Here is a 13,729-nt window from a genome sequence, read left to right as displayed (position 1 = left end):
ATAAAATATATTATGTTAGAATCCAGTTACTTTAAATTGTGCTATAATTTCACAATATTGCTGTTTTAACTGTTTTATTGATCAAATAAATGTAACCTTGCTGAGCATAAGAGATCTTTCAAAAACATTTAAAAATTCTTGCTGACCCCAAAGAACATATATATGTATGTATATATATATATATATATATTCTGATATCTAATGCAATAGCATTCATACATGAATTTAAACTGTCCAGATACTTCTTGTGCATGACAAGTTCCCTGTTCCTTGGCATAAGCCAATGTGAAGAGGAAGTCAGTGTCTTCAGAAAGCACTCTGACCCCTGCATGTGAGGAATTTGACCCATTCTGCTTTGCTGCTGACCACAGAGCATCCCTCGGGCTGGAAAAGGGGAGAAGTCCCTTCTTCTTTCTTATTAAGGCCTCTAGGCTCTTCCTCGACCCATTCTTTGCTAAGGTTTTGTGTATGTCTGCTCACATCGGTTAGCCTCGCTGGTATGTTTGTGTGATCAACCTCGGATTGAATTTCTCGATATCTGGAATCCGTGCAAATCAGTTTAGTTCCAGATAGAAAAAAGGATTCACAGTTATAATCCAACATCTCCAGGCTTCATCTCGTCCCTTTTACGTAGGTTGGAAAAAGATTTATATTTCCTTATGAATCTCGTGCTGTGAAGAACCAGGTCCCCATAGTAACGGCAGAATGGCATCAGTGCAAACAGCCATTATGGATGAGCATGTTGTAAACGCTGGAGCACAATGGCGACCGAAAGGACCGTGTTCCATTTATCACCACGTTTGAGACCTGAAAGAGAAACTGTCACTGTTACCTCGGCGGAGGTCGTCACGCCAATGTCCCCCCAAGGCCTGGACGCATTATTCAAACGTGAAGAATCCAATAGAGATGCCCCACTATAAACACTTGCATGTGAAGATGGTGAGAGAGAATCAGTCTTGAAGTGAGAAGCCCTGAGAGACCCAAAACACCCTTCGGAGATTTATATGAGTGAAGGTCAGGGGTCAAGCAGCCATTAATCAAGGCCAAAGAAAAGGATTAAATAGCCAGGTCTCGTGGGCAGATGAGAGAGCAGCTGATTGAGGCGTTTAAAGAGTGTGTTGTGTCTGTCTTAGATTACAGAGTGTGAGCCGTAGGCTAAACATCCATCTGAACCACGGCAGAGTGCTTACACTCTATAATCAGCAGGCCAGAGGACCTCTACAGTGGTCAGTCATACATCACAAAAGCCCTCATGGAGCGTACAGGGAAAGTCGATGGTACTGCAGTTTAGGAAATCTCTTTAATACTGGATTATTATTATTATTTTTGTGCATTTTGGTACTTTAACAAAATCCTCTTACTGTACTTGGCTATATTAAACTACAGCGGCCTAACAAAAAAATTTTGGACACTTAATCCATACTTTAAAATGTTTGAAAGTAGCATCTGCAGACAAATGACCTTTTCTTATCTGGTCTATATATATATATATATAATATATGAAATCAGTACATTCAGAAATGTGGAATTACACATACATTTTCACATTTCTTAGTCTTATTCACTTTTAATGACAGGTTGGTTATTTATTAGTGGCAACGTGTGTCTGTCTGTGTGTGTGTGTGTGTGTGTGTGTGTGTGTGTATATTTAAACAGTTTTTAAATATTTAAATGTAACATTTCCCTCAGTCAGCTTTTGCTTGAATAGTGTGTATGTGCTCTTTCTTTTAAAATAAATATAACTTGTTTTGACATTTTGTTTATCACAGTGACATTCATACATTTTAAAGCAAAGCTTAAAGGGGCGGTCACACTAGACTTTGAACATGCAAAATTTTTTCGGACGCTGCGAATATGGGCGGGAGCAGGATATGACAATAATAATAATACACTTGTGTATAATAATTATATTGTACTCTCTCTCTCTCTCTCTCTCTATATATATATATACACACTAAGCAATAAAAAATGATAAAATGTGTCTGCATTCAAATGTACCATCTGTTCCTGTTTCCATTGACACCGCGAACCATGCAGCTTCTTTTTTTATTTGATTTTTATAATCTTTTAAAGATGTATTATATAAAATAATGTTGCGTTCCAACAATTTTTCGCATGAGCTTGCGTTTCCTGTCTGACGCATTCACATGTGTATGAATGGAAGTCAATGGAACGAAAAGTGCAGTGTGACCGCCCCTTAAGTGTGCAAACATTTTTGTGGCTACTGTATGTGTCATCAGCAGAGCTGTGTGATGCACAGGAGGTGCTTTCAATTTTGTCTTGTTCAGAGACATGATTGCACACACAATTGTACAATTTCACATTCACTTACTATGTTCTTGCTGATATTTCCAGGGCATTGTTGATTATCGTTCTTACATCTATGTAAAATAAGAGTGAAATAATAATTACTTTCACTGGTCAAGCTTGAGATTCCTTGCGCTGTTTCTGAAGTGGTATTACACAAAAATCATCCTCCTGCTGTGCCTCCATGGGAAACGTTAAAAGCGAGTCGTGGTTCAGATAATAAATATCATTTATGCTGTTGTTCTGCTTCAGATTAACTTAAACAATTGCATGTAGACCACATATGAATTCACATTCGCATCTGTATATGTGTGTGCCATGGCTCGTGGCTTGTCTCCTCACCACCATCATTGATTTATAGGTTCAGCTGGTGTCCAGAAGCGTCCATGGCCCTCGTGTCATAATATACATCAACATAGACAATAACATGCCTCATTTATACAGTACACAGAGTGACCATAACTACAACCACATTGCGCTTTCCTATTATAGATTGTCCCGTGCTGTGCAGATCGTAAACACTTGTCACAATCTGAGAATCTCGATTGTGTCATCTTGAAGTCCATGGTGAATGTGAAAGTCTGCTCTAAACAAAAATGACTGATCTTGCCATTACTGATCGGACTACCCAGTGGTGAGACTGTTAGTCTGTGTGACACCCGGAGGGTGTGAAGGGAGAAAACACAAACCAGTGTCCCTCACATCCACGCACACTCATCTGAGCCCAGTCACGGCTGCTTTAGGTTTATTGCACAGCATAGACAAACGGCTTTGATCTCTAATGCGCAGTGTGCTGCATTAATTATGAATCATTCCCCCAGCTGAACTGCGGCGAACACCTTCAAACGCTCAGCGAGCGATGCAGTGTTTTCGTAGGCCCCCAGGATGGCTCCGGGACTGCATGTATATATACATTTATCTGCATGAACAAAATAAGAGAGCTTTGCAAAAAAACTTCTGTCGTGCCTCCAAAGTATTCTGCTTCTGGATGGCCTCCAATATTTCTTCTTAGCCCATGGTTACTCGCGCTGCTTGAAATTCTCATATACATCACCAAAAGCCTCTTCCATGTGCGCGCTATTCACAACTCAGTGGACACATCTCTGGCAAGCTCAGAAAGCCGTGTGAAGTAACGATAAAGCTGCGCGATGATATCCAATTGACCAGGGTGTAATATTGGAGAAATGACCTAGTTCTCTCTGGGCTAATATGGATCCTGTAGTGGCGCATGCTGTTGTAGAAAACTGGCTGCAATGCCTGTTCCCCAGCAGCAGTCTGATTCGTCTGGAACAGACACATTGATTCGGTTTTTTAGTTATTGGCATTAGATATTGCATGGATTTGAACGGCATGGTGAGGTTGTGCACAAAGTGTACCTGAAATGCATGCAAACAGAGCAGAATTTGTACAACATTGTTTTATCAATTCCTTCATCCTCAAGAAAACAAGGGCAGCACGACATGCTTTGATCAGGTAAAAAAAAACTGATCATTTTGTATGATATCCATAACCTATTTACATATTATCACAGAGCTTCTAATGTATCTCCTAGTGTGGACAGCTAAAATAATCCAAGACTACAGATTAAAGGGTTAGTTCACCCAAAAATGAAAATTCTGTCGTTAATTACTCACCCTCATGTCGTTCCAAACCTGTAAGACCTTCGTTCATCTTCAGAACACAAATTAAGATATTTTTGATGGAATCTGAGAGCTGTCTGACCCTGCATAGACAGCAACGCAACTGAAATGTTCCCAAGTCCAGAAACGTAGCAAGGAGATCGGTAAAATAATCCATGTGACATCAGTGGTTCAACCGCAATTATATGAAGCTACGAGAATACTTTTTGTGCGCAAAAGAAAAAAAAACGACTTTATTCAACAATTCGTCTCCTCCGCGTCACCCTGTAGCGCCATTTTGGAGAATATCCGCTGGACGTAAACAACGTATGCTGTTCTGTGTCAGCTGCGTCACGCCGGATCTGTTGTTGTTGTGATTTGATCTGAACGAAAACAGCGTATCCGTGTGACGCAGCCGACACAGAACAGCATATGTTGTTTACGTCCAGCGGATTTTCATTTTTGGGTGAACTAACCCTTTAAAGAGCAAATATTTAAATAATAGCCATGGGACAAATGTAAATAATGCAGCTGAAGGATTATCACTGATAGAAAACATTTATTGTCATAAATTATCAACATAGCCTACATTAAGTCATAAATGTGAAATAAAATCACCTAAAAAGTTGTTTAAAAAAAAAAAAGTAATTGATAATAGGTTTTATATTCTATCTATCTATCTATCTATCTATCTATCTATCTATCTGTCTATCTATCTTTTCTTCATATTTCTTTAATTTCTTATAATTTCTTAGTGTTAGTCACTTTTAATGACAGGTTGGTAATTAATTAATGGCAACATGTTCTCACTTTAGAGGCTCTTTGTTTTACCACATGTGCAGGCAATGCTCTTTATTCAAGCAAACGCTGTTTCTTTTTCTTCCGAACTCTCTATGTCCGTGGGCAGAGCGGTGCAGGAGGGGTTAACGTTCCCCTCACGCGTCGCTGTTAAATGTGCCCGCGTGAGCGTCAGTGGGAGTCCCCTTTACTGGGTCCCTTTGCAGTAGTGTGAACTGGAGAGTTGTAGACAGAGCCGAGCAGAAGCGTGAACAAACAGAATTAGTGCCATAAAGTGAATATTTGACACTATCGCAAAGCTTTTTACTTTTACCGCGTGGATCCGTCTTGTACTGTCACCAGAGAGGGACGCCGACAGCTTACAACGCGCGCGCGTCAGCTGGTATGAGTTAACCCATCAGACATGGAAACCAAACCTTTCTTGTCATTGGGTAAGTTTACCCTCAGACTGCTAAAAGATGTTTATTTTTCCACTCGAGTTTCTTTGGTATGCAAGATAGAGTTTTATGGTTCACTTTTTAGCGCAGCATGAGAAAAAAAAAACATGAACGCTAAAAAAGAAAACTGCTTTAAATCGCTCATTATCGACTCTGGCTGTATTGGAGGATTACGTTCGTGGCGAATGGAAACTAATGCAATCAAAATCAATAATGTACAGCAGTCAAGTGCACGGTGTGGATCGGGACATTTGTTTTTAAATCAAACTAAAGGTAAACACAAAAGTTGGGCGTGCAAAAGCGGTGGCACGCGCTCGGACAGTGACACCTTATTTAGTCTCGCGGTTACTCATAAGATGTTTTATTCTTGATAAAGGTGTTATAGCATTTGACATATTGATAGCGCTTTGACTGCTGTGTAGCAGAGTTGAAGCTCGTGCTGTAGTATACGTGCAGGTACTGGATCATTTCTGTCACTTTCCTGGCTGGAGTACAGAGAAATGCAGACGAGTGGATGTGTGAGGATGATTTTTCGTATTTGTAAACGCAAAGCAACATCGCGCAACAGCCTAAAATTTAGCGAAAAATGAAATGCGTCGGATGTCAGTCTGTAAGACTTCATTAAATCGTAAACTGCTTAATCATGTCATTGGAAGAAAAAAAACGTTATTAACTACAGCTAATATTTTAGTTTCTCATGTGTAATTTAATCTTTACATGCAGAAATGACACATTTGATCATTTTTCCTTGCACTTTGGTCTCAAATAACACCGCGAGCACCGTTTGTGTTTGAGATAGCAGTTGAGTTGATAAGTGAACTTGGGCAAACTTTGGCGTTTTCTGTGTAGTGGAGTAGTTCACTGAGGAAAGTGACAAACCATTGCAGAGCAATAAGATTCCATTTTAAATCTATTTATAGTGACTAGGTTGAATAATAAAGTGACTTTGTATCCGAGGAACAAACGCTGCGGGTGTTTCAAAAATGTCCTTTTTTCTTTAATCGACGGCTGAGGCGAAATGTAGGTGTGGTTTCCATATGATGTTTGTCCATCATATTAAAGGAATAGTTCACCAAAAATGAAACTAGTTTTTATTTACTCATCCTACTCCAAGCCTGTATGACTTTCTGTCTGTGTAACACGAAAGCTAAATTTGTGAAGAATATTCTGGCTGTTCTTTTCAATGTAAGTGAATGGCATCGGAGACTGACTGGATTAATTAAGGACAGAAAAGCACCATAAACCAAAGTTTAAATTAATCATATACTGTTTTCCAAGTCTTCTAAACTCAGCTGAACAGACCAAAAATATTACAGAAGTTGTTGTTCAGTGATAAACTTCCCCTCTATTAAGATGTTCACTGTTGCGACTTGATCATTGAATCGTTGGTTTTGTGAACTCGAGCAGCTGATTCTTTGAAAAGACCAGACGCAAAACAACAATTAATTCACTAATCAGACATTGCTGCTTTTCTCACAAACTCTCATGAAAACTGCAAAGAGATCGGACAGATGTCAACATTTTAATTCAGTAACAACATAAATCCGGTCTGAATGACACAAAGTTATTGCGTGGCTTTAGAAAACCCGGAACAGTGTTCACTTTTATGATACTTTTGTGTTTTTTTTTTAATTTTTTTGTCATTTTGGAGCTAATATTTTTTTTATATAATTACTAAAACATTTAGCCATTTTTTAAAATATTATTGTAGTATTATTTAATTACATTTAACCCTGAATAATAATAAAAAAAATAAAAACATCTAAATATTTAAATATATTCATGAAAACTGCAAAGAGATCGGACAGATGTCAACATTTTAATTCAGTAACAACATAAATCCGGTCTGAATGACACAAAGTTATTGCGTGGCTTTAGAAAACCCGGAACAGTGTTCACTTTTATGATACTTTTGTGTTTTTTTTTTAATTTTTTTGTCATTTTGGAGCTTGACAGCCACAGTCCTCATTCACTTGAAACAAGTGTCCGGTTATTGTACAAAAAATATTTTGTGTTTTATGTAAGAAATAATGTCTTTTGTTTCTTTTGTTTGTAAAACATATTTAAGGCGGTATTTATATGATTTTAATGATTTTTTTTTTAAAAGATCAGAGCTATTTAAATTCCAACGGTCAGTGTGTGATTATGAAATCATTGTGCAATTTGCGGCTGTAGAGATAATGTGATATCTGAGCGATGCCAAAAATAGACTAATAGACAGGAGATTTAGATAAAGTGATGTATAACTTCTCAAAATAATTAATAACCTGGATTTGTCTTATATGTCTCAAACACGGCTATTACTCATGCAAGAATGTGGTTTGGTAAATGAACATGTTCTTCAATAAATCATGCACATTACTCTCTTATGCATATGAGCTTTCTTGACATGCATGAAGATAAGTTGAGCAGTCACACATGATTTAGTTCATACACAGAGGCCTGCATACTGTAAGAATAACCAGCATGCTCTGCGCTTTCACTCTGGAATATAGGCAGGACTGTTATTGTGTCTGTAGCTCTTTCATGCGGGAGTCGTGTTACACCTTGACATACATCATCACCCCACTGGTTCACTGAGATGAGAGACAGCAGGAATGCCGGGTTTCCAGAAACCCCCCAATATTCCTAGAACAGTACTAGAAAAAACACAGAGCTAAGCGACATAATAGACTATTTGTGAAGGTGTGTTTGTTTGGGCTTTGCATGTGGCTTTTTATGCTGGGAAATCCAAGGCAGAATTGATATGTGGATTTGTAATTATTATATTGGTAACACTTTATTTTATATATTATACATAACAATAAATTATGCAAAATTACATGCAAGAAACCCTAAGCCAACCCTAATTCTAACCCTAACCATATATAATTACACTGTAACGAGGACACCTTAAAATAAAGTGTAACCATTATATTTTTTATAGGCATGTATTTTAATAGTAACAGACAAGGGTTTGTTAGTAAATAGTTCTTGGCGCTATGTACTTTATCCTTCATATAATCTGCACTTTTTAAGATAACTTGGTAATTGTTGTAAGTCCTTGTCTTCAAAAAGATTTGGTGAAAATATTTTAATTTTATTAACCATAATAAAATTAATAAAATGTATGAACCTTTTTTTTTAACAATAAAGAATATTTTAGAAAACTTCAAACCCCGAATAATTATAAAAAAAAATAAAAAAATAAAAAATAAATAAATAAAAACATCTAAATATTTAAATATATATATATATTTATGTCATTTATAAAACATTTTTTTCAAATAACATTTAACCCTAAATATATATATTTTTTTTTAAACTGAATATTTTTTAAAAATGTATTTATTTTGTATATAATTTTCTATTTTAATAAGCATATTTAGTCAGAGCTTATCATAGAAGACAAAAAAAATAATTAACTCAAGATTTCCAACACATGAAGCATGTGGCTTGCAAGCGGAGTGCTATTTCCTGCTGTCTGCTGTATGTGTTGAGTGTCATGGAGCAGACGCACTGCTCTGGCCTGCTAAATTCAGACACATAATCATTTAAACATGAATGATTACTTACATTTACAAATGCTTTTGTGGAGGTAATTGAGCAGAGTTTCAAATTACAGCGCTAGATGTACTCTTGATGTTTTTGTTCTTTGTGCAGCATGCAGAACAGGTTGGGTTTATTAACTTTTTTTCCAGCCCTAGGCACAGGTGCTAAATACCTCATATTTGTCTGTTTTTGCCCACAAAGATTTAATGAACCCTTTTATGGAAATCACAGAAGAACATACTAGGGACTAAAAGCTTGTGCATCATCATAAAAACACAAGTTATGGAAGTATTCTGAAATCACTCTCTGTTTATCTGTAGATCATTAAGTGAGCGGATCCACGGGATGTAGATGGTTTTGTCCTTGATTTTTAAGGACAGTTTGTTCTATAAAAGTAAACCACATTTAGTTTTGCCCAAACGTCTTTTTTTTTTAGGGTTGGGAGGAGGTGCTTTTGAGTGACAGGGGGTGTGTTTTTTTTTCTCCGCCCATTTCAGTGAAGTTCATGGTCTTGATGAGAAAGTGACATTCATAGTTGAGGGGGGTGTATTCCTCTGTCAGCCGTAATTCAGGAACAAAGGTGGTTCTGGGACGTTTAGAGAGCTTCGATTGGGGGGCTGGGTGGGCTGTTTACCTCTCAAACCTATACAAGTTTTTTTTTTTTATTGCAGGGCAGTTTTAGGTTTCTCGCCGGATGCTTTTTGCCCCCTTTTGTGAGCGGGCTGCAGCTGTCATTTTTTACTAGAGAAGTTTTATAGAGAATGTTAATGGCTTAAAGGGATAGTGCTCTCCCAAGGCCATTTACCAGCTTTTGTTGATGTCCACCAACTTCACAGAGAAGCGGAAATCCACAGTCATTTCTAATTATTATCCTAGAAGTTCACGATTCAGAAGCACGTCAATGAGCTGTTGGAGTACTTGGGTAATGTTACGGCTCTATATCATGTCCAGGAATGAGATTTAATTCAACCATAATACAGAGTTTCACAATCGGGTTACTGCTGTGTGCAGAAATGGAGCTTTAAAACGGTTGTTTATGATAGCCATGCGTCAAACCCTTGTTAATAATTTGTGAGTTTTCAGTCCCTGACAGTGGCGAGTGTTTTATCTTTAAGGGGAGCGGTGGACTATGAACCTCAGACCTTGACCTTCGCTCCCCATATGTTTTATCAGCTGGAGGATTTGCTTTGGACTTCTAGAATTGAGTTTTCACAACGTTACGACAACGGTAATGATGATTAAAAGATGATGACGGTAAAAGATGATAAACTACAACGGACGTTATACTGTGAACCTTGCTTATACGTTTATCACGGTCTGATAGAACTGATATTGTGTGCTTCGGTGATTATGTAAAAGTAACTGATGAGAGAGATAAGCGTTATTTTAGTTTTGTCGAATCAGTTCTGCGTAAGTGAAGTTCATTCAGATTTCTCTAAGACTGATTTGATTGAAGCTTATTTTTTAAAGCTTTTTAAATTTTACTTTTGCTGCTTATTAATATGGATAATGAGAGAAAGAAATCTGATCGAGAAGTGTTGTGAGCCAGATTCAAACTTGCATCCTTCGCATAAGCACCACAGTTAATGTGCGCACGCCAGAGTCACACAGCAAATTTTTCCCTTAACCTGTGAATTACACTTCCATTCAAAAGTTTGTGGTTTAATTAATAAATACTTTTATTGTGCGTGAATGCTAAAATTGATCAAAAGCGAATGTAAAGGCATTTATAATATCGCAAAATATTTCTATTTTAAATAAATGCTATTATTTTAAACTTTCTATTCATCAAAAAGTTCTGGAAAAAAAATTATCATGGCTCCACAAAAGTATAATAACTGTTATCAGCTTTGATAATAATAAGAAATGTTTCTTGAGCTGCAAATCAGCATATTAAAATGATTTCTGAAGGATTGTGTGACACTGAAGACTGGAATAATTGCCGGTGAAAATGTCCATCACAGTAATAAATTGGATTTGAAAAGATGTTGAATAAAAAATCTAGTTATTTTAAATTTTTAATATTATACACTATTACTATTTTCACTGTGTTTTTGAAAATTTGTCTTTTGGAAGACAAATCAGCATTTACCTGTCAAATACCTGAAAATTAGCATGCAAATATGTTTGCATAGAGTCAGATCCAGTGCTTCTTGATGTGCGGTTTGTTTGAGGTGGTCCAAAAGCAGAGTTTCTATCAGACTTCAGCTTTAAGGTAGATACTGGAGAGTGCTGTTTGACACCTCACTAGGTGCTAGCTATTAACGGGCAGTGCCAAATACGTGCTGTGGCTACACAGGAAGTATTTTTTTATATTTATGCACTGCAAACTTCTGTGAGGTTTTGCATGCACACGCTTGGGCAAGGTTTCAGCGAATGAATCAATATTGCATCTGGCACCCTTCTGTTCCCTTATTCAGTTTCTTGCTATTTACCAGATGCTTTTTAATCCTAAACAGGCACGACTTGATACGTTTCAAGCGACAAGCAAATCTCTGTCCACACTGGAAGTGTAAACGCTGTGTGACGAAGCACAGTCACACCCAGTCAGAATGTATAGGTCGATATGTGAAGTAGTGTCATTTTTCAAATCGTCATATCGTCAGCCCATGAGATCGCCGATACACGATATTATCGTGCATGGGTGAGTGGAGGCAAGAGAGAGAATCTCTGTACTTGTCATAGGTTATTTCATATCTACGTGGTGTTTTAAACCGCGCAGGCATGCGAGAGAGAGCCCATGAAAGCACCAGTAATCAAAATAATTTACTATCAAACATACTGATAAACTAACATGTCAAATATAAAAATATTTAAAACCGCTAGTTCATATATATTCGGATACAACAGTCATACATGGCTATTAGAATCAGTCTTAAAGGTCTGCAAAATCAGTCAAGATTTCTAGATTTATTTTAAAGACCAACAGTTTAACACTAAATATTGGACAGAAATGAACACGTTAAATATAAAAGTATTTAAAACCGGTAAGTTCATATATTTGGAGTGAAGTTAAATTAAACGGTCGTCAGTCATACAGAGCTCCGGACCGCGTGCCCCATGATGAGCCCGACGCACCGCCACAGAAACAAGGATGAGATGCGTTCTAACATAACTGTGGCGTTAAACTCAGTTAGTGAGGGCTTGGTTAAAATATAGGCCGTTCAGGTTACTTGTTAAGTGCAATTTTGCAAGTTTGTGGTTGGACACTCCTTCGCCGGCTACAGTTTCTAATCCTCATTTGCGCGTGTGTGTGAAATAGCGGGGCAATTTGATAATAATAGCCGAATTATAATGGGCCGCCTAATAATAATAATAGTAATAATTTAATACATTTATAGGAGATAAGCCTAATATCGTCTTGACTATCGACAAAGAGATCTGCTATTGTCGATATCTCTGACTATCGTCGATACACGATACTATCGTCTATCGGCACAACCCTAATGTGAAGTGGGATTTTGGACCAGTGAGATCGGGGATCTTTAGATACTTGGTGTCAGAACTGCAGGCCATTAACCATTAGCAACTCTACAGTGTAGAATTCATATTCCAGCACAGTGACATTAGCCTTTATCACACAGGCGTTAATTAAAATGCACTGACAGAAATGTGAAGTAGTCTTCTATCTCTTTCTGAAGGCGGAGCGACACATGGTTTAAATCGCTTTAAATCACTGTAATGACTTTATAGGTTTCCTTGTGTGAACCGAGGCGTCTGTGACTGTTCTCGGGACGTGGCATGGTGCCTTCTGAGCACTATATGATTGTGTTTTCATCATAATCATCATAATGATCAGTTTTTCATTGTCAGCATGAAATCCAAATTCACCCTGTCTGTTTTCTAAATGCATGTTATCAATCTTATTGTTAATGATTTATCCATGCATTTTTTTTACCTTGTAATTTTTAATCAAAGTAGTAGCAGTGGGATATATGTATATGTCCAGTTATTATTAAGTGGCTATAATATATACAGCAGTGCATGCAAGTGTTGTAAAAAAATAAAATCCCCACCCTACATATTCTTTTTCAATAATTTGTTACACTTGGATTTACAACACAATATGAAGAAAAGATCTGCTGCTACTTTTCATTGTGACTATAATGTGACATGCTTGCAGACTGCAGATTATTTCTTTGCAGCAGATTTTACTTTCTGACAGACTGCGTCCGAAAACTTAGGCAGCTGACTTCAGCCTTGCTGCCTTATCAGGCACTGACTTTGCAGACAGCGTTTGTGCATGAGGGTACCTCACAAAACTGATTTTGGACCGACTTCTGAGGCAGCATAATGGTTTTATGCTCTTCAGCCAAACAGAGACAGCTTTGGTGATGATAACTAAGCGAAGATTCAATTACGACAATACAATTTTTTTCACTAGAAATAACATCGAATATGGACACGGCTGGTCAGAAACCAACACTGTAAAAAATGCAACTGCACATTTTCCAGTTTACGAAACCTTTTGAGTCTCAAATACTAAAAAATGCTATTTTCTTGAAACTACATAAAAACCCTTGTCAGACCAACAAAATTACCCCAAATGTTGCCCCAACTAGAGTTGTTTTACAAGCAAAGACAATGTTGTCTACTTATTAGACTAAGTTGCCCATTAACATTTGTCATTTGTAAACAAACATAAATTCGATAATGTGATGACTTTTTACACGTTTTTTTTTTCATCCAGGCAACAGAAAAAAATTAATTACCCCAACGACAATAGGCCTAATTGTTTTTTCAGTTGCTGTGACAAGAATTTTTCTATTAGTAAAATAAGACAATCTGCATTGCATGAACAAATTTGCATTGACTAAACAAAGTATCTTTACTGAGCAGAACTAAAAAACTATTGTTGAGAGAACTCAAAAGTCTTACTGCATCAAGTTGCCTTATTATTTTACGTTTTCTCAACTATTTATTTTTTACAGTGTAAGTAACACTTAATGATATAAAATAATAAGCCAAAGCCTCTTTAAATGCAACACACACACACACACACACACACACACAAAGTCTTGTTGCCACTGTTGTGTC

The 13,729-nt window shown here is 37.1% G+C and overlaps 1 protein-coding gene across 1 annotated transcript in view; it reads left to right on the top strand.

The window, feature by feature from the left end:
• The first annotated feature begins 4,913 nt into the window (after positions 1-4,913).
• LOC107686886 (retinoic acid receptor RXR-alpha-A) overlaps positions 4,914-13,729 on the top strand; it is a 124,126-nt gene continuing 115,310 nt past the window's right edge. The window contains exon 1 of the mRNA XM_016484030.1: positions 4,914-5,155. Coding sequence (XP_016339516.1) covers positions 5,128-5,155 — 28 coding nt within the window. The 5' untranslated portion in view covers positions 4,914-5,127. The remainder of the gene's footprint in view (positions 5,156-13,729) is intronic.

This window comes from Sinocyclocheilus anshuiensis, unplaced genomic scaffold, assembly GCF_001515605.1.
Source record: "Sinocyclocheilus anshuiensis isolate Anshui unplaced genomic scaffold, SAMN03320099.WGS_v1.1 scaffold1339, whole genome shotgun sequence".
Lineage (NCBI taxonomy): Eukaryota > Metazoa > Chordata > Actinopteri > Cypriniformes > Cyprinidae > Sinocyclocheilus > Sinocyclocheilus anshuiensis.
The sequence above is the reverse complement of the archived record's forward strand: the minus strand, read 5'-3'. Positions and strand labels throughout refer to the sequence as shown.